The sequence below is a fragment of the Dendrobates tinctorius genome, unplaced genomic scaffold (assembly GCF_039654945.1).
Source record: "Dendrobates tinctorius isolate UK_male_01 unplaced genomic scaffold, ASM3965494v1 ptg000143l, whole genome shotgun sequence".
NCBI lineage: Eukaryota > Metazoa > Chordata > Amphibia > Anura > Dendrobatidae > Dendrobates > Dendrobates tinctorius.
This window is the reverse complement of record NW_027361810.1, coordinates 3133154-3153693: the sequence shown is the minus strand read 5'-3', so window position 1 is coordinate 3153693 and position 20540 is coordinate 3133154. Positions and strand designations below refer to the sequence as shown.

At 51.0% G+C, this 20540-nt stretch overlaps 1 protein-coding gene across 1 annotated transcript in view; it reads left to right on the top strand.

The window, feature by feature from the left end:
• PTPN4 (protein tyrosine phosphatase non-receptor type 4) overlaps positions 1-20540 on the top strand; it is a 69881-nt gene that overhangs the window by 24552 nt on the left and 24789 nt on the right. The window contains exons 9-15 of the mRNA XM_073545323.1: positions 6349-6436; positions 8499-8587; positions 10667-10730; positions 11705-11877; positions 14822-14890; positions 18312-18446; positions 18697-18855. Coding sequence (XP_073401424.1) covers positions 6349-6436; positions 8499-8587; positions 10667-10730; positions 11705-11877; positions 14822-14890; positions 18312-18446; positions 18697-18855 — 777 coding nt within the window. The remainder of the gene's footprint in view (positions 1-6348; positions 6437-8498; positions 8588-10666; positions 10731-11704; positions 11878-14821; positions 14891-18311; positions 18447-18696; positions 18856-20540) is intronic.

The window sequence follows — 20540 nt, the reverse complement described above, 5'->3', positions numbered from 1 at the left end:
GCAATCGTATGTCATGTTTCATTACATATGCATACATTACAGTACTGATCCCGAGTTACATCCTCTATTATACTCAGCAGATTTCTCCTTCGTCTCATTGGGGGACACAGATACTGTGGGTGTATGCTTCTACCGCTAGGAGGCTGACACTAAGTGAAAAAAAGAGGTTAGCTCCTCCTCCGCAGTATACACCCTCGCCCCTATTGCGGGCGGAAATCAGTTTTTTGCTTAGTGTCCTATGGAGGCACACACAGTCTGGATCTCTCCAGACTATTTTTTTCTAGTTTACCATGAAGATGAGACAGGGGCGACGGATCCTATTGAAAGGGTCCGATCTCCCCAAACCATCAACGGGCGAGCACGCGTTGAGTATCGCCTCCGCGTATACTTTCCCGCACCGAGGGACATATCTGGGACTTTTCCCCTGACTTCTATTTTTATTTGTTATTTTATGAAGATAGGACAGGGGCAACGCGTCCTATTGACAGGATACGATTTCCCAAACCATCATCGGGTGAGCACGTGCGAGTGTCCCTCCACGTATCCTTTCCCGCGACGTGGGACATTATCCCAGACTTAGCCCTGTCCACCCCTAGGTATTGAAACCATGGGCTTGCACAGAGGCACAAGACTAGTCTGTGCGGCCCCCACTGCTCCACCAACGCTAGACAGCGGTGCTGCAAGGCGGCGGACGGTCCCTCTCCTCACCCCCTGAAGGGGTTAGATGGAGTTAGGGTGCCTGTACCGTCCTATTTTTTAATCAAAGACCCCCCTCACATACCTGCGCTCAGGCTGAGAGGATCATCGGTGAGGAGAGGGTCGGGGAGGGCTCCTGCGAAGATTTTGGGCTGGAGCCCACAGCTCGGCGACCACTAGCCCTGCAAGAGAAGGGCTGGATCGTCAGGCGGCAGCCTGGGACAGGAACGCCGCGCCGGTCAGTAAGCGCCATTTTTGGTACCGCGCCCCCCCCCCCCCCCGGTTGGGTAGGGGAAAAATTGAGGCCGGGGCTTCTGCTGGAGCTACGCCGCGGCCGGTAGTTCCGCCCTCGGCGCCGCGCATCACTTCCGGCAGCCCGCCCCGCACTGGCCGGCGGTAAAATCAAGGCCCCGGCTTCGGAGGCACGGGCTAGGCCGCAAAGCGGAAGTACCCGCCCCAAGAGTGGTTTTTACAGGCTGGTGTGCGCCACAGATGTCGGTGTGCGATTTAAAGGAAGAATCCAGGTCGGGGGGGCGCAGGACTGGAGTAAGTGCTGCCCGAGAGGCCACGCTATAGGGAAAAACGAGGGGCTTCCTCTTCCCCATATCCCCAGCAGCGGACTGATACAGCATGTCCAAAAAAGCAAAGACGCACGTTCTTTTACGCTGCGTGTCTCTCTTGTCGGGCTGCGTTTTCCGTGGACGCAGAGCAAGCGTTTATGCGAAGCCTGCGATTCCAAACGCGCCTAGGAGCCCTCCCCTGCGACCGCGACCAATGTGTCAAATCCCCCGGAGTGGGCCCGATCACTGTCACAGTACATGGCGTCGCTTACGAGAGCAATAGAATCCCTTCAAGTCCCAGATAGGGGCAGGGACAGTGTCTCACCGTCTTTAGAGGGAACCTCCACCTCACAGGAGCCTCCGGCCTGCAGGGGCCGCTCCCACTCCAGGCAGACCCGGGGGAAATGAATCCACACGGTGTCGCCCAGTCCATCCGGTGCCTTCGGCATCTGTAAGTTCTGCTTCTCGCTCCCCGTCACCAGTGGTTGATAGCAAGCAGACCTCAGGTTGCGACTTAGACGAGCCCCTTGACCTGGACACTCCAGGGTCACGTGAAACAGTGGACAGCCTCATAGAAGCAGTCAATCAGACCCTAAGGATTGAGGATGATCCTGCAGCAGCTACGGGGCGTAAAGTGGCATTTAAATGAGTGAAGCGGCCGCACAGAATTTTTTCCTCTCACCCAGAGTTTGAGGACATAGTGCAGCGGCACAGAGAACGTCCAGACCGGTGTTTTCGCGGGTTAAAAGGCACTAGAAACAAGGTATCCGTTTGCTCCAGACCTCCGTAAACAATGGATGGAATCCCCGATAGTGGATCCTCCGGTTTCACGCTTTGCCACTAAGACCCTGTTATCTGTCCCTAGGGTTTTCCTCGATTAAAGATCTCACGGACTGCCCTATTGAGAGCCTAGCTCGTTCAGTATATGAGGCGTCAGGGTCTGCACTCGCTCCCTCGTTCGCAGCAACTTGAGTAGCTAAGGCCATGTTATCAGAGTCAGAAACATTAAACAAGGTCACGCAGGAGCAGGATCTACCTGCAGAGATCTCGGAGGTCGCAGGTCAGATGGCGATAGCCGGAGACTATGTAATGAATGCGTCTGTGGATGGGGCCAATTGTTGACTAATTGCTGCCGCTAAAGCAATCTCTATCTGAAGAGCCCTATGGTTGAGGACATGGCGGGCCGATTCTACTTCCAAGAGGTCCTTGTCTTCCCTGCCTTATCAGTGCGGCCGCCTATTTGGAGAAAAGTTGGATCAACTTATCTCCGACTCCACAGGAGAAAAGAGAGGGTTTCTCCCTCAACAGAAGGTAAAACCGCTTTTCGTCACCCGGTTCAAGCACGTTTTCTGGCCTTTCGCAGTGCCACCGGCCAGTCTAGGCCGAGCGTGACTGCATTCATCAGGGGGCGACTGCTAAGCAGCCTGAGCCTGGTCCGGGACCCGAATAGGAGACCGGTCCGGAGTCATGCGTTAAAAGACTCCCGGTGGACTACTGGGCCCAATTCCGCCACCTCAGGCCGCCCCAACCAGGATAGGGAGCGGCAGGGCTCATATAGAGCCAACCCATTGGGGAGAATGCGTGCTCAACAGGCCAGATCGAGGGGACCCAGATCCTAAAGATCATCGGCCAAATGACTCGAGGTCTTTACCAGACGACACCAGCAAGTTGGGCGGCCGCCTACTCTGTTTTCGCCACGTCTGGGCCAACATCGCTCACGACGTATGGGTAAAAGAATTGGTGTCCTCAGGTTACAAAATAGAATTTGTCAGATACCCTCCAAGATGGTTTTTTTCTTTCCCGGCTTCCCAGGGTGGATACCCAGGTAAGGGCTCTATTGGGAGTCATCAAGTCGCTCCTGCACAACGGAGTCAATGTTCCAGTACCGGAACACGGAAGAGCTCAGGGGTTCTATTCCAACCGTTTTGCGGTTCCCAAAAAGGACGCGTCTGTCAGGCCTGTTTTTGGACCAGAAGCTTCTGAACAGATTCATCAGGATCAGACATTTCCGGATGGAGTCTCTCCGTTTAGTCATATCGGCCATGGAGCAGTGAGAATACTTGGCCTCAATAGACATCCAGGACGCATTTCTGCATATTCCCATTTTTCCTCCTCATCAGAGGTTTCTACGCTTCGCCATCAGCGTTCAACATTTTCAGTTCGTAGCGCTACCCTTCAGGCTAGCCACAGCTCCCAGAGTGTTGACAAAGGTTATGGCAATTGTCATGGCCACACTGCATTCTCGAGTCGTCTTGCCTTATCTGGACGACCTCTTGGTCAAGGGCCCGTCAATACGGGCATGTGAGGAAGGTGGCAACATCACGCTAGATACTCTTGCCGCTTAGATGGTTGGTCAATACAAAGAAATCATCCCTTTTGCCAGCTTAGAGGATCTCCTTCCTAGGAATGATCTTTGACACTTGTCGATGGTTGGTAATTCTTCCTCAGGAAAAGGCACTAGTCTCCGGCAGGAAGTACGGACACTACGCCAACCAGTCCCTCATACCATCCGATCTGGGATGAAAATCCTAGGGAAAATCGTGGCAGCAATGGAAGCGATACCTCTCGTCCAGTTCCATCTTCACCCCCTGCAGCACGCCTCGTGTCAGCCTGGGGCAAGAATCCTTTCACGATCGATCGGCGGTGCCAACTGTCCTCTCAAGTCAGGCAGTCGCTCGGATGGTGGATAACCAGTTCCCTCTCTGGTCTAGGGGAAACCTTTCCCTCCAGGTCATGGGCTGATAATGACAATCAACGCCAGTCTCCTCGGTTGGGGAGCGGTGTTTCGCCACCACACAACCCAGGAACGGTGGTCGCCACAGGAGGCACGCCTCCCGATCAACTTATTGGAGATACGAGCAATTCGGCTGGCTCTGCAGAAGTTTCATCACTTTCTAGCAGGCCGACCCGTCCGGAATCCATCGGACAACGCCACGGCGGTGGTTACATAATTCGTCAGGGGGCACCCGCAGCAGAACAGCCATGCGCGAGGTGGGGCACATTCTTCAGTGGGCCGAAGCAAACCACTCGGTGATTTCGGCTGTCCACGTACCTGACGTGGAAAATTGGGCGGCAGACTTCCTCAGCCGGCAGGGTCTTGCATCCGGAGAGTGGTCTCTACATCCCGAAGTTCTTCAGCAGATTTGTCAGCTGTGGGGAGCTCCGGATGTGGACCTGATGGTTTCCAGAGTGAATGCCAAGGTGCCCACATATGTCGCTCGGGCCAGGGACACACAGGCTTTCGCGGAGGACCCCATGGAACCAGTTTCGCCTCCCATATCTATTTCCCCCACTGCCATTACTCCCGAGAGTCAGCAAAGGGATCAAGACGGAAGGGGGGCGGCGATTCTGCTGGTCCCAGACTGGCCCCATCAAGCGTGGTACGCAGATCTAATGCAGTTGCTCGCCGACGTTCCCGGGCGCCTGCTAGAGCGCCCAGATCTACCGTCTCGAGGGCCGATGTGCCACCCGAACTCAGGGACCCTGTGTTTGACGGCAGGGCCGTTGAATCTTGGATTCTAACCCAGGCAGGGTTCGGGAGCAAGGTGGTCGCTACAATGATTAGCGCCCTGAGGCCTGCTTCAGCATGAATTTACCACCACACCTGGAAGGTGTTCTTTGCTTGATGTCGAGGCTGCGGTGTTTCTCCGCGGAGATTCTCGATCCCCGACATCTTGGCTTTTCTCCAGTCGGGCTTAGAGAGCCCGGATAGCTCAGGCGGTAGAGCATTAAATTCGGGCTTTGCCCCAGGTTCCCGCAGGAGACAAATGTCGGCCTTATCCGTCCTGTTCCAGTGCAGAATTGCTACCAATTTGCAGGTGAAGACTTTTCATCCAGGGAGTGTCCCACTTGATACCTCCCTATAAGGCGCCTATGGACGCCTGGGTCCTTAACATGGTCCTAAGTGTTCTGCAGGAAGCTCCATTGGAACCGCTTTAGGATATTTCTTTGAGGTACTTTTCCTGGAAAGTTGTTACCATCGTGGCCATCACTTCCATCAGGCGGGTTTCAGAGCTGGCGGCTCTATCCTGCCGAGCTCCGTTCCTCACTTTCCATAAGTATAGGGTGGTCCTCAGACCAGCCCTCCTTTTCTGCCGAAAGTCGTGTCCTCTTTTCACATTAATGAAGATGTTGTTTTGCCTTCATTTTGTCCAGCATCGGTGCACCGGGTGGAAAAAGGCTCTTCACTCGTTAGACCTGGTAAGAGCCCTCCGGAGGTACGTGTCGCGGACGGCACCCATTTGCCAGACGGACACGCTGTTCGTGCTCCCTGAAGAGCGCAGGAGGGGACTCGCTGCCTCAAAGTCGACCGTAGCCAGATGGATTCGTTTGACTATTCAGGAGTCCTACCGCATTAGAAGCATGCCGATTCCAGCAGGGATCAGAGCGCACTCTACCCGGGCAGTGGGCGCCTCTTGGGCGCTTCAGCACCAGGCTTCGACGGAACAGGTTTGCAAGGCAGCAATCTGGTCCAGCCGGCACACATTTGCCAAACATAATATCCATTCTCAGGCCTCGGCGGATGCGAGCCTGGGTAGAAGGATTCTCCAAGCAACGGTGGCGCACCTTTAAACAAGAGGTGCATGTAGCTTGGATCGGTGAGTCAATCTCCCACCCAGGGACTGCTTTAGGACGTCCCACAGTATCTGTGTCCCCCAATGAGATGAAGGAGAAACATGGATTTTTGTGAGTACTCACCGTAAAATCCTTTTCTCTGAGACGCTCATTGGGGGACACAGCACCCACCCTATTAGCCAGTTGGCTCTTGTTTTGTTTAAATGAATATGTTTTCACCTATTTGATATAAGGGTGTTTTCCTTTGGACATGTTGTATCTGTATTAAGGCTGATTTGTTGTTCTCCTACTGCTTTGGCACCAAACTGATTTCCGCCCGCAATAGGGGCGAGGGTGTATACGGCGGAGGAGGAGCTAACCTCTTTTTTTCACTTAGTTTCATCCTCCTAGCGGCAGAAGCATACACCCCATAGTATCTGTGTCCCCCAATGAGCGTCTTGGAGAAAAGGATTTTACGATGAGTACTCACAAAAATGCATGTTTCATGTTTTCACTTTTTGATTTTTACGTTTTTTAGTGGCTTATCTCCAGCGGAGTCAGAATTCAGCTACCTAAACACTGCCCGCACCTTGGACCTGTATGGAGTGGAGCTGCACTACGCACGGGTAAGTGACCGTATGTGATGTGTCATTACGTATACTGAGATTCATCCACTATTATGCGCCAGAGCTTCACTCAATATTCTGCTGGTGCACTCACTGTGTACATACATTACAGTACTGATCCTGACTTACCTCCTGTAATATTCTCCAGAGCTGCACTCACTGTTCTGCTGATGCATTCACTGTGTACATACATTACAATACTGATCCTGAGTTACATCCTGTATTATACTCCAGAGCTGCACTCACTATTCTGCTGGTGCAGTCACTGTGTACATACAATACATTACTGATCCTGAGTTACATCCTGTATTATACTCCAGAGCTGCCCTCACTATTCTGCTGGTGCAGTCACTGTGTGCATACATTACATTACTGATCCTGAGTTACATCGTGCATTGTACTCCAGAGCTGTCGTTCTTTCGTACACACCAGTTCTGTGCCCTGACCGCACGCTTCTGCCAGTGTCTGATGAGGAGCAAATATTCTGACACATGAAAGCATTATACTCTGCCGCAGTGAGAGGAGGCGGCCGTGTTATTGCGGCTTTAGCGGTGGATTTCCACTGGGGATTTTCCGGTAATTACTGGATAAGGTTAAGGAGTATATATGAGTAATGAGCAAACTGATAGCGCTATAAACAGCGTGACCTGCACCGGGGACAGCAGGGAGCACACGGCTGAAGACAGATGTAATGTGCGGCAAACAATGCAAAGGAGGATCACGGCGACAGTGACGTGCGCCTCATTCATTCCCTGATGGAGGGAAGAGAAACTGCAGGAAGGAAACACTTGTGCGACCAGGAAACATCAATGTGAGAGGTCAAGAAATCGGAAATGCAGATAGTAAGTGATCAAGCCTGGCGTGCGCAAACCCCCAAGTGACCCCATAACCAGGAAGGGGGTCTGCACAGACTGCAATAGTGACTCTTATTCTGGCAAGTGCAATCTTTACCACAAATACTGAAAAAGTAACCTAAAAATGGCCATAACAGTGAGTGCAGCTCTGGAGTATAATACAGGAGGTAACTCAGGATCAGTAATGTAATGTATGTACACAGTGACTGCACCAGCAGAATAGTGAGTGCAGCTCTGGAGTATAATACAGGAGGTAACTCAGGATCAGTAATGTATGTACACAGTGACTGCACCAGAATAGTGAGTGCAGCTCTGGAGGATAATACAGGATTTAACTCAGGATCAGTAATGTAATGTATGTACACAGTGACTGCACCAGCAGAATAGTGAGTGCAGCTCTGGGGTATAATACAGGATGTAACTCAGGATCAGTAATGTAATGTATGTACACAGTGACTACACCAGCAGAATAGTGAGTGCAGCTCTGGAGTATAATACAGGATGTAACTCAGGATCAGTAATGTAATGTATGTACACAGTGACTACACCAGCAGAATAGTGAGTGCAGCTCTGGGGTATAATACAGGATGTAACTCAGGATCAGTAATGTAATGTATGTACACAGTGACTACACCAGCAGAATAGTGAGTGCAGCTCTGGGGTATAATACAGGATGTAACTCAGGATCAGTAATGTAATGTATGTACACAGTGACTGCACCGGCACAATAGTGAGTGCAGCTCTAGAGTATAATCCAGTGGGATTTTCCTATTTTGTGTGTAGGAGATCTTATCACTTTAGTCTCCTCATTAGTGTTTCTGATTTGCTGGTGTAAGGCGTCATCCTGTGAGAACAGGTTATGTAGGGGACAGGTGATAACTTGCTGATCAGTTGGGGTCCACCTCCTTGTGACCTGCACTGATCCGTAGAACGAGGCACTTTTTCAAAGCGTAGCGGCAGGTTGGACGCCCGACCACTGATCCATTCATTCTCTGTGCTGCTGCTGGAAACAGCTGAGTGCACCGCCCCCTTAGGAAATGACTGGAGCTGCAGTCGGTCGTTTGCACTTGTGCTCTGTTCTGTAACGGGCAAAGATAGTGTTTTTTTCTGCGATCGATGCAGAGCTCAGCAGTGGGACCCCACCGATCGATAAATGATCCCTGGACAACCCCGACACGTTATTTTCTTGTTTGCTTTTATTGTTGCAGGATCAAAGCAATAATGAAATCCTGATTGGCGTTATGTCGGGCGGCATCGTCATTTACAAAAACAGGGTGCGGATTAATACATTTCCATGGTAAGAGCTGGTTTTTCCCTGTTTATTATTTACTTTTTTTTTGGACATATTTTCTCGTTCCTGCCCATCACGTGCACTGACGTACGACATGACATTAGATGGCAGGGAACACTGTATGGGGGTCCCTGTAAAGTTTGTCCACGTGTCGACGTCACACCCTGGCTTTTCATGAGGGGTGCACGGCCCAATGATCCTCTCTGATAGCTGCATTACATGAGGGGTGTGCGGCACAAAGATCCTCTCTTCTGATGGCTGCATTACTTACATGAGGGGTGTGCGGCACAATGATCCTCTCTTCTGATGGCTGCATTACTTACATGAGGGGTGTGTGGCACAATGACCCTCTCTTCTGATGGCTGCATTACTTACATGAGGGGTGTGCGGCACAATGAAATCCTCTCTTCTGATGGCTGCATTACATGAGGGGTGTGCGGCACAATGATCCTCTCTTCTGATGACTGCATTACTTACATGAGGGGTGTGCGGCACAATGATCCACTCTTCTGATGGCTGCATTACTTACATGAGGGGTGTGCGGCACAATGATCCTCTCTGATGGCTGCATTACATGAGGGGTGTGCGTCACAATGATCCACTCTTCTGATGGCTGCATTACTTACATGAGGGGTGTGCGGCACAATGATCCTCTCTCTGATGGCTGCATTATATGAGGGGTGTGCGGCACAATGAAATCCTCTCTTCTGATGGCTGCATTACTTACATGAGGGGTGTGCGGCACAATGATCCACTCTTCTGATGTCTGCATTACTTACATGAGGGGTGTGCGACACAATGATCCTCTCTTCTGATGGCTGCATTACTTACATGAGGGGTGTGTGGCACAATGATCTCTCTTCTGATGGCTGCATTACTTACATGAGGGGTGTGTGGCACAATGATCTCTCTTCTGATGGCTGCATTACTTACATGAGGGGTGCACGGCCCAATGATCCTCTCTTCTTATGGCTGCATTACTTACATGAGGGGTGTGTGGCACAATGAAATCCTCTCTTCTGATGGCTGCATTACTTACATGAGGGGTGTGCGGCACAATGATCCTCTCTTCTGATGGCTGCATTACTTACATGAGGGGTGTGTGGCACAATGAAATCCTCTCTTCTGATGTCTGCATTACTTACATGAGGGGTGTGTGGCACAATGAAATCCTCTCTTCTGATGTCTGCATTACTTACATGAGGGGTGTGCGGCACAATGATCCTCTCTTCTGATGGCTGCATTACCTACATGAGGGGTGTGCGGCACAAAGATCCTCTCTTCTGATGGCTGCATTACATGAGGGGTGTGCGGCACAATGATCCTTTCTTCTGATGGCTGCATTACTTACATGAGGGGTGTGCGGCACAAAGATCCTCTCTTCTGATGGCTGCATTACTTACATGAGAGGTGCACGGCCCAATGATCCTCTCTTCTGATGGCTGCATTACTTACATGAGGGGCGTGCGGCACAATGATCCTCTCTCTGATGGCTGCATTACACGAGGGGTGTGCGGCACAAAGATCCTCTCTCTCATGGCTGCATTACTTACATCATTGCAGAGACTTTCATCCCTATATGAGGGTCCGTCGTTGTGCTCTCTGCTGTTCTTTGACCACGAGACATTAATGACGGAGAAGTTGTGGGTCCGTGTTATTTCAGAGTAATTGCAGAGTTGCTTCTCGGGGTGTTTCGATTTTTACCGGGTAATGTAAGGAAGAAGGAAACGCTCTTGGAGAATGTTACTAATCTCGGTGGTCTCCCCCTCGGTGAGATTCCTGGGCGTCCTCTTCTCAGTTGCACTCAAGGATATAAATATCCATCCTGCAGAAGTCTGTGAAGGTCACTGAATCCTAGAGGGTCTGTTCAGCTAAAAAATAGGTCAGATGCAAGGGTCCGCACATCTGCCTCCTGCAGTAACCTCGAGTGGGCACCTGAAGCATGAGCAGTCAGCGAGCAGGACCACGACCATGAGCAATGCTGGGATTATGGGGGTCTCTGAGTTACACCCTCGTCTGCCCCCAAAATGTGAAATAGATCCACATAAAATAAGGTGATATCTGATTGTTCTGTTTATTTTCAAGGTTGAAGATCGTAAAAATTTCTTTCAAATGCAAACAGTTTTTCATTCAGCTGAGGAGAGAGCTGGTGAGTGATGGCCGACATGCCGGGTGCTGGGGGCGGAGGCCGGGTTGCACATATTGTCAGACACTCGCGGCACATCATCATCACCATATCACATGCTCTTATTTCCTCAATAGTAGCTTCTTCTCATATGAAATTACAGGAAAAGGGGACAGGAAAAATAACGGACCACTGTATCCATGTATTAGCAGTAGTGCCACATTACCTCTCTACATCCAAAGCATGAAGTGCCACATTACCTCTCTAACTCCACAGCATGTACCGTAATGTACCGGGGCCGGGTGCACACATGCTGTAATTACGGGGCCGGGTGCACACATGCTGTGATTACGGGGCCGGGTGCACACATGCTGTGACTACGGGGCCGGGTGCACACATTCTCGGGGCCGGGTGCACACATGCTGTGATTATGGGGCCGGGTGCACACATGCTGTGATTACGGGGTGGGTGCACACATGCTGTGATTATGGGGCCGGGTGCACACATGCTGTGATTACGGGGTTGGTGCACACATGCTGTGATTACGGGGCCGGGTGCACACATGCTGTGATTACGGGGCCGGGTGCACACATGCTGTGATTACGGGGCCGGGTGCACACATGCTGTGATTACGGGGTGGGTGCACACATGCTGTGATTACGGGGCCGGGTGCACACATGCTGTGATTACGGGGCCGGGTGCACACATGTGTGATTACGGGGTGGGTGCACACATGTGTGATTACGGGCCGGGTGCACACATGCTGTGATTACCAGGCCGGGTGCACACATGCTGTGATTACCAGGCCGGGTGCACACATGCTGTGATTACCAGGCCGGATGCACACATGCTGTGATTACGGGGGGTGCACTTTGTTCTTCCGTCTTGTTGTCAGACTTCAGTTTCTGGTTATCCCGTCTGGAGGGAGATGAGATGTGGGGGTCATGGCGACGTCTTCTGATTTTCGTGGTCACTGACATCTTATATCTGTTTTTCAGAATGAATACCGAGAGACCGTGCTGGGATTTAACATGGTGAATTACCGAGCCTGCAAGAATGTGTGGAAGACGTGCGTAGAGCATCACACCTTCTTCCGGCTCGACTCTCCGCTGCCACCACACAAGAACTTCTTTGCTCATTATTTTACGTTGGGTTCCCGCTTCCGGTACTGGTGAGTCTTCCATGTCCGTGCCGTAGAAAATCCAACCATGGGTGATCACACAGCCTGCACCCCTGAAATAAAAGGGAAATAAAGGAGACACGGGGCGGCTGATGTAAAATAACGGTCACTAATTCTTCCCAGTGAGAATGGTGTAGCTGTGTGTTCATTAAAACGCCACTCCACCTTTTTTCTTTCTAACATTGGAGTGGCGCTATAAATCTAAGCCCCCGGTCGTATACTCGCCATCCAGCTTCTTCGTAGTTTGCCAACAGGTCACTTCTCGCCGTAGACAGCCTGGAGCCGCAGCGAAAACAGATGAAAACGCCAGAAGGTGAGTAACAGACAGGAGGCGAGGACATACCATTAAAGCACACCACCAGCGCTGCAATAAAAATCCCACTGGAGTGGTGCTTAATGTGTTTCCAGCCTCTCTCCCCACTGCTGGAGGCGCCCACCTTATCGCACAGCACAGCCCTCTTTGCTTTATTTTCATTGGACCCTAATTTTAAGACCATGTGGAAGCAAACCTCAACGAGTGGGTTGTGATATGAACCTCGTACCCCCAGACCTGCCACCATAGATGCCCCGGAGGAGGGCAGTGCAAGAAGAAATACCCCACAGCCCAGCGCCAAGTCCACACACCTGTCAGAGTCAGGACGGTGTATGCGGGGGGACCAACAATCATGGATGGAGACCTCATGCCAGGCCTGAAGAGCATTTACTGGCTATGGGGTGTAATTTGTTTTGAGGGACCTGGGTGGGGTCTGAAAGTTTTAAGCATTTTGTATGAGGTCTAGTTAATTTTAGAGATTATGATTAATTTTTCGGGTCAGGTTCATTTTAGGGGTCTAGTCTGGGGAATAGTTAATTTCTAAGGTTCTGATCAGGATTAGAATTCCTTTAGAAATCTCATCTGAGGCCTGGAATGCAGTGCTCAATGAGTTTAGATGGAGCTCTGGGGTCTGATTATTATTTAGGGTCTATTTTGTTAGTGGTCTGGTGTGAGGTCTGAATTAATTTTAGGGGACTCTGAGGTATTAATAAATTTTGAAGTCTGGTAAAATATTGGTATTTGTTCATGTAAAAAGTTCTACAAAGTTTTTGAAATGTAACATGGCGATTATTATTGTCACCTGACCCCAAAATAAGGTAAAAGAAGCTTTTACTAAAGCAATGTTTGCTCCCCTATCACTGGGTCTGGGTTGGTTCCTGGGATCATTCCTGGGGTTTGTTCTGGGATTGGTTCTGGGGTCATCCCTGCGATCGGCCCAGGGATCAGTTCTGTGATAGTCCCTGGGAATCATTCCTAGGGTTGGTTCTGGGATCGTTCCTGATATCGGTTCTGGGATCATTCCTGGAATCAGTTCTGTGAATGGTTCCAGGGTCGTTTCTGGGGTTGTCCCTGGGATTGTTTTGAGATCATTCTTGGGGTTGGTTCTGGGATTGTCCCTGGAATCATTCATGGTTTGGTTCTAGAATCGTCCCTGGGGGTCGGTTCTGGGATTGTCCATGGGATTATTCCTGAGGTTTCTTCTGGGATCGTCAGTGGGATCATTCCTGGGGTTGGTTCCAGGATCATCCCTGGGATCGTTCCTGAGATCGGTTCTGGGATCAACCCTGGGGTCGGTTCTGGGATCATTCCTGGGGTTGGATCTCGTCTGTCGCGTCTGTGAATAGTTCTAGGGTCGGTTCTGGAGTCGCTGCTGGTTCTCCCTGTGCTGTATAGAATATTCTTGCTTGTTGCCATTTCCTGGCCTATATATCCACTCCCGTTGCTGACACGTGGGTGGTCACCCAGCTTTCCCATACCCCTGATCCTTGGGGGCAAATGCCCTTTATCTTGTACCTTCCTGATACATAACTGTTTCCTCGGGAGGACATCTTTCCTCCGTCATTGCAATGCTGCTAGAGAAGATGCTAATTTCGGAGTTCTGCATGGCGCCCCCCCCCCCCCCCCGGATAGATGGTGCGAGTCCAGGCGATGGGCCGCACATTTCTGACAGATCCAGTTCCATCCTCACTGCTTCTCTCCTCCATTCACAAGTGACAGATATTTTGCCGCTGCTTGACAGGCCCAAGTGTGCTGGCAGAGAGTCCATTTCTAAATATTCTCCAAGTCTTGTCTCCGGTCACATCTGCTGCCTCCGCTCTTCTGGGTAAAATCCCTTGATCACTGAGGACATTTCCAGGGAGCTCCCCCTCGTCTGGGCTGCGGACATATGAGCCGGGGCTCAGCACCTGCTGCTTACGGCTCTCGTCCTAACGCTGCGGTAAATTCTTACTTCACTTTCAACCATTTGATTGCTCCAATCTTCGACTTTCCTCTCCAGCTTTGCTTCCTGACCTGCGTCCTCAGATTTCTGTTGTGGGCAATTCCTTAATCCCTTAAAGATTCTGCTTTTTTTTTTTCCCTCCTTTTCTCAAGTGTTAGAACTTCTTCCATTCTTCCAGCACCGTGACCGTAATTAATTTTATCCTTCGATCTCACTTCTACAGACCCGATGGTAATTTGCTTCTATTTAATTCTTTCCCTTTTTTAACATAGTTTTGAATTCGGAAAAGGGAGATAGAAACTTGTTTCCTATTTATTATTTTATAAGTATTATATCTACTTTTTATCTTTTTGCTGGGTTTGATCATGTGATTGTTTCATCGCTTTTGCTCTGTACTGAAATGTAACTCACAAGCTGGGCTTTATAGGCGTATCAAGATGGCGGCAACGGCGACCTTCCGTAGACCCTCGTCTGCGATACTGACCCACCAGCGTCGTGATTGCGTACAGGGGGTCCCTTCACAAGGGGGAGTGTCTCCACTCTAATAGCTGCCCCCCCCCCGTAAAGTACCATAATCATCTTCTCTTTGTGATAACATCTCGCATTCTGCCTTGATGACTTTGCTCTGCAGTGTCCTGATCCCTGTGCCGTCAGTAATGGCTCTGCTATTGTTTTTACAGCGGGAGGACGGAGGTGCAGTCTGTGCAGTATGGGAAGGAGAAGGCCAACAAGGATCGAGTGTTTGCCAGGTGAGACCTGTGTAATGGATGGCACATTACATCATTACATTACAGTGTAGATCCCGGGGGTCCATCAAGAAAACGAAGGAAGAAACAATCAAACTCTTGGAGGATTCTGCCAATGTGATGTCTAATGTACAGAGATACACAAGCAGGTGATGAGTCCGGGATATAGATATAGCTGCAGCTTTCCCAGAATCCAATAATCACACTGGGGAAGGTTTACTAAGCTGAATACACCACAATATATACCTCTTGTATACCATAACTACTGTAATACTGTCCCTATATACAAGTATATAACTACTATAATACTGCCCCTATGTACAAGAATATAACTACTATAATACTGCTCCTATGTACAAGAATATAACTACTATAATACTGCTCCTATGTACAAGAATATAATTACTATAATACTGCCCCATGTACAAGAATATAGCTACTATAATACTGCCCCTATGTACAAGAATAGAACTACTATAATACTGCCCCTATGTACAAGAATATAACTACTATAATACTGCTATGTACAAGAATATAACTACTATAATACTGCCCCTATGTACAAGAATATAACTACTATAATACTGTCCCTATGTACAAGAATATAACTACTATAATACTGTCCCTATGTACAAGAATATAACTACTATAATACTGCTCCTATGTACAAGAATATAACTACTATAATACTGCCCCTATGTACAAGAATATAACTACTATAATACTGCCCCTATGTACAAGAATATAACTACTGTAATACTGCCTCCTATGTACAAGAATATAACTACTGTAATACTGCCTCCTATGTACAAGAATATAACTACTATAATACTGCCTCCTATGTACAAGAATATAACTACTATAATACTGCCACTATGTACAAGAATATAACTACTATAATACTGCTCCTATGTACAAGAATTTAACTACTATAATACTGCTCCTATGTACAAGAATATAACTACTATAATACTGCCCCTATGTACATGCATATAACTACTATAATACTGCCCCTATGTACAAGAATATAACTACTATAATACTGCCACTATGTACAAGAATATAACTACTATAATACTGCCCCTATGTACAAGAATTTAACTACTATAATACTGCCCCTATGTACAAGAATATAACTACTATAATACTGCCCCTATGTACATGCATATAACTACTATAATACTGCCCCTATGTACAAGAATTTAACTACTATAATACTGCCCCTATGTACAAGAATTTAACTACTATAATACTGCTCCTATGTACAAGAATATAACTACTATAATACTGTCCCTATGTGCAAGAATATAACTACTATAATACTGTCCCTATGTACACGTATGAAACTGTTATATTTTTGTTATGAGCAGTTACATTGTAACTCTTGCTCGTTGCGGTTTCTTCGCTGTTTCTGATGATTCCTCCGCGCTGTCAGGTTGTAGCTCTGGGTCTTGGTTTCGTCAAGCACAGGGTTAACCTGCAGAGAAATATGTGGTTCTGTCTTGTGGTATCCGCGTTGCCGGGCTTAACAGGAAATGCTGAAAAATAGAACACGTGGGAGGGTCTCGGGGCTGAAAACTGTTTATTAGAGTTTCAAAAACCCAATATTATGCGGCGCTCCCGATGCCCGGCCCAACGCGGAGATCTTGTAGACCCCGGAGCCTCCCGCCTTGTCTGTTCAGGTGAGATCCCGCAGTGTCATCTCCCCCAACGTGTCCAGCGCCCGGCGGCCATGATGGCCCATGGTGTGTGTCACACAACTTTCTAGAGAATCGTCAGCTCCAGAGACCCCTCGTATCTCCACCTCCGCCCTCTAATAGTGGCAAAAGAGGTTAAAATTCTCATATTTTTGTACTATTTGTGACTCTTCTTCCCCAGGTGGCCACAGCCTTTGATAAGTCTCCCCTTCCTGGTTTACTCCTCACCGCTTGCTGCCAGTGAATGGAAGTGTTGTGCTGTCACAATGTATCGGGCAGGTAGGAGAGTGCATAGTGTTACTGATAGTGGGGGTGCGGGTCCCGAGACTTTCACTGATCGGTGGAAGCACCCTGTGCACAGATCGGTGTATGGGCTCCGACCTGGGGGTCTGAGGACGCGGATCTCCCCGATCACCAACACTACGCAGCTTCTACAATGTATAGAAAGTTAAATTACATGATATTTTCCCTTTGAGCCTAAAGTAACAACTGAAGAAAAATTGTAGTTGTATTTAGTCTTGTCTAGAATGAATGATACATTGTAACAAGACCCTCAGCAGTGTGAGCAGCACTCGGTCTGAGACAATGCACCCATTCAGTGGCAGCAAGCAGAGATCTTGAAAGTCTTTGGCGGGTTGGAATCTCTGGCACTGTACAAAGTTTCAGAACTTTTATCTATTTTATGACCAATCTGCATAAAACTTGAGCGTCCCTGCGAAGCGCTGGATGTGATGGCAGGCCGGGGTCTCGCAGGCAGGGGTCTCGCAGGCAAGGGGGTCTCACAGTCAGGGGGTCTCACAGTCAGGGGGTCTCACAGTCAGGGGGTCTCACAGTCAGGGGTCTTGCAGGTGGGGGTTTTGCAGGCAGGGGTCTCACAGGTAGGAGTTTTGCAGGCGGGGGTCTCACAAGCGGGGGTCCCGCAAGTGGGGGTTTTGCAGACAGGGGTCTCGCAGGTGGGGGGTTTTGCAGGCAGGGGTCTCGCAGGTGGAGGTTTTGCAGGCAGGGGTCTCACAGGTGGGGATTTTGCAGGCAGGAGTCTTGAAGGTGGGGGTTTTGCAGGCAGGGGTCTCACAGGTGGGGATTTTGCAGGTGGGGGTTTTGCAGGCAGGGGTCTCACAGGTGGGAGATTTGCAGGCGGGGGTCTCACAAGTGGGGGTCTCGCAGGTGGGGGTTTTGCAGGCGGGGTCTTGCAGGTGGTGGGTCTCGCAGGTGGGGGTTTTGCAGGCAGGGGTCTTGCAGGTGCTGGGTCTCGCAGGTGGGGGTTTTGCAGGCAGGGGTCTTGCAGGTGCTGGGTCTCGCAGGTGGGGGTTTTGCAGGCAGGGGTCTTGCAGGTGGTGGGTTTCGCAGGTGGGGGTTTTGCAGGCAGGGGTCTCGCAGTCATTTGATTTCTGACAATATGAAACGTTTACACCATGAGTAGTCGGGGGCTCTCGTTTTCTGTGTATGCGGAGGTAGGTGTCGCCATGAGGACGAGCAGCTGAGAAAAGCAGAATAACAGCAGGTTACGAGGCCGCAGGCGATGAAAATAAACCAGGGGTTTGTTACTACGGGACAAAAACCCCCTGAAATCTGTACGGACCCTGCAGTATGTATCACTGTGTGCAATCCATCTCCATACACTTGTGTCGTCCTGGCATTGTGTTCATGGACGGCGTTATGGCTTCTTTGTGGTGCATCTCATCTGTAGAATGGCAGAACAGATCTCATACTGATGATTGCCTCCTCAGGTCTCCCAGTAAACCATTGTCACGTAAACTGGTCAGCGATATGGACTGGGAGGTGGTGAGCAGGACTTCCCTGTCCAACGAGAGGCTGGAGACCCAGAGCCTGCCGTCCCGATCGCCGCCTGGAAGCCCCAATCAGTACGTAGCCTGCATGATCAGCGCCAGTGCATATTCGGGGGAAGCCGTGTCACTGCCACGTCAGGGCTGCCACCCTGCTCTCCCAGACTCCTGAATGGGCAGCTCTGGGATTGGTGATTGTGGTTGTTCTGGTCATCATCCAGCTTTTCCGACAGCAGATAGGACAGCTGGATGACGTGGCATCTGAATGGAGGGAGATCTGCTTCTTTCTGTCCTTATTCAGTGACGGCTATTTTTTTTACCATTGCAGCCGGAGCGCCACGTTCACTCAGGAGGGCACACGGCTTCGTCCTCTGTCAGTCGGGCACCTGGTAGATCACGTGGTCCACGCGTCTCCCGGCAAAGTCTTCACAAACCACAGATCGCCATCCTCTACGCAGGCCAACAGCATTATCCTGGACTCTCCGCGGTACGTGTCGGTTGCCACGCCAGCCACATGTCTGTGTAGGAGGCTGCAAACATCACAGAGCCCACATTACAGAGTTGCTGTGTAGACCCCAGTGCGGCGGCTGCTGTGTAGACCCCAGTGCGGCGGCTGCTGTGTAGACCCCAGTGCGGCGGCTGCTGTGTAGACCCCAGTGCGGCGGCTGCTGTGTAGACCCCAGTGCGGCGGCTGCTGTGTAGACCCCAGTGCGGCGGCTGCTGTGTAGACCCCAGTGCGGCGGCTGCTGTGTAGACCCCAGTGCGGCGGCTGCTGTGTAGACCCCAGTGCGGCGGCTGCTGTGTAGACCCCAGTGCGGCGGCTGCTGTGTAGACCCCAGTGCGGCGGCTGCTGTGTAGACCCCAGTGCGGCGGCTGCTGTGTAGACCCCAGTGCGGCGGCTGCTGTGTAGACCCCAGTGCGGCGGCTGCTGTGTAGACCCCTGTGCGGCGGCTGCTGTGTAGACCCCTGTGCGGCGGCTGCTGTGTAGACCCCTGTGCGGCGGCTGCTGTGTAGACCCCTGTGCGGCGGCTGCTGTGTAGACCCCTGTGCGGCGGCTGCTGTGTAGACCCCTGTGCGGCGGCTGCTGTGTAGACCCCTGTGCGGCGGCTGCTGTGTAGACCCCAGTGCGGCGGCTGCTGTGTAGACCCCAGTGCGGCGGCTGCTGTGTAGACCCCAGTGCGGCGGCTGCTGTGTAGACCCCAGTGCGGCGGCTGCTGTGTAGACCCCAGTGCGGCGGCTGCTGTGTAGACCCCAGTGCGGCGGCTGCTGTGTAGACCCCAGTGCGGCGGCTGCTGTGTAGACCCCAGTGCGGCGGCTGCTGTGTAGACCCCAGTGCGGCGGCTGCTGTGTAGACCCCAGTGCGGCGGCTGCTGTGTAGACCCCAGTGCGGCGGCTGCTGTGTAGACCCCAGTGCGGCGGCTGCTGTGTAGACCCCAGTGCGGCGGCTGCTGTGTAGACCCCTGTGCGGCGGCTGCTGTGTAGACCCCTGTGCGGCGGCTGCTGTGTAGACCCCTGTGCGGCGGCTGCTGTGTAGACCCCAGTGCGGCGGCTGCTGTGTAGACCCCAGTGCGGCGGCTGCTGTGTAGACCCCAGGGTGGCGGCTGCTGTATAGACCCCAGGGTGGCGGCTGCTGTATAGACCTCAGGGCGGCGGCTGCTGTGTAGACCTCAGGGCGGCGGTCAGTGGTGGAGGACAGAAGATGGAGGACATGGCATAGGGAATAAAAAATGGAAGATGGCGTACATCGGAGAGGATAAAAGATGGAGGACATGGGAGAGAGGATAAACGATGGCGGACGCGGGAGAGAGGATAAAAGATGGAGGACGGGGAGAGAGGATAAAAGTTGGAGGACGGGGGAGAGAGGATAAAAGTTGGAGGACGGGGGAGAGAGGATAAAAGTTGGAGGACGGGGGAGAGAGGATAAAAGTTGGAGGACGGGGGAGAGAGGATAAAAGTTGGAGGACGGGGGAGAGAGGATAAAAGTTGGAGGAAGGGGGAGAGAGGATAAAAGTTGGAGGACGGGGGAGAGCGGATAAACGATGGAGGACGGGGGAGAGAGGATAAAAGTTGGAGGACGGGGGAGAGAGGATAAAAGTTGGAGGACGGGGGAGAGAGGATAAACGATGGAGGACGGGGGAGAGAGGATAAACGATGGAGGACGGGGGAGAGAGG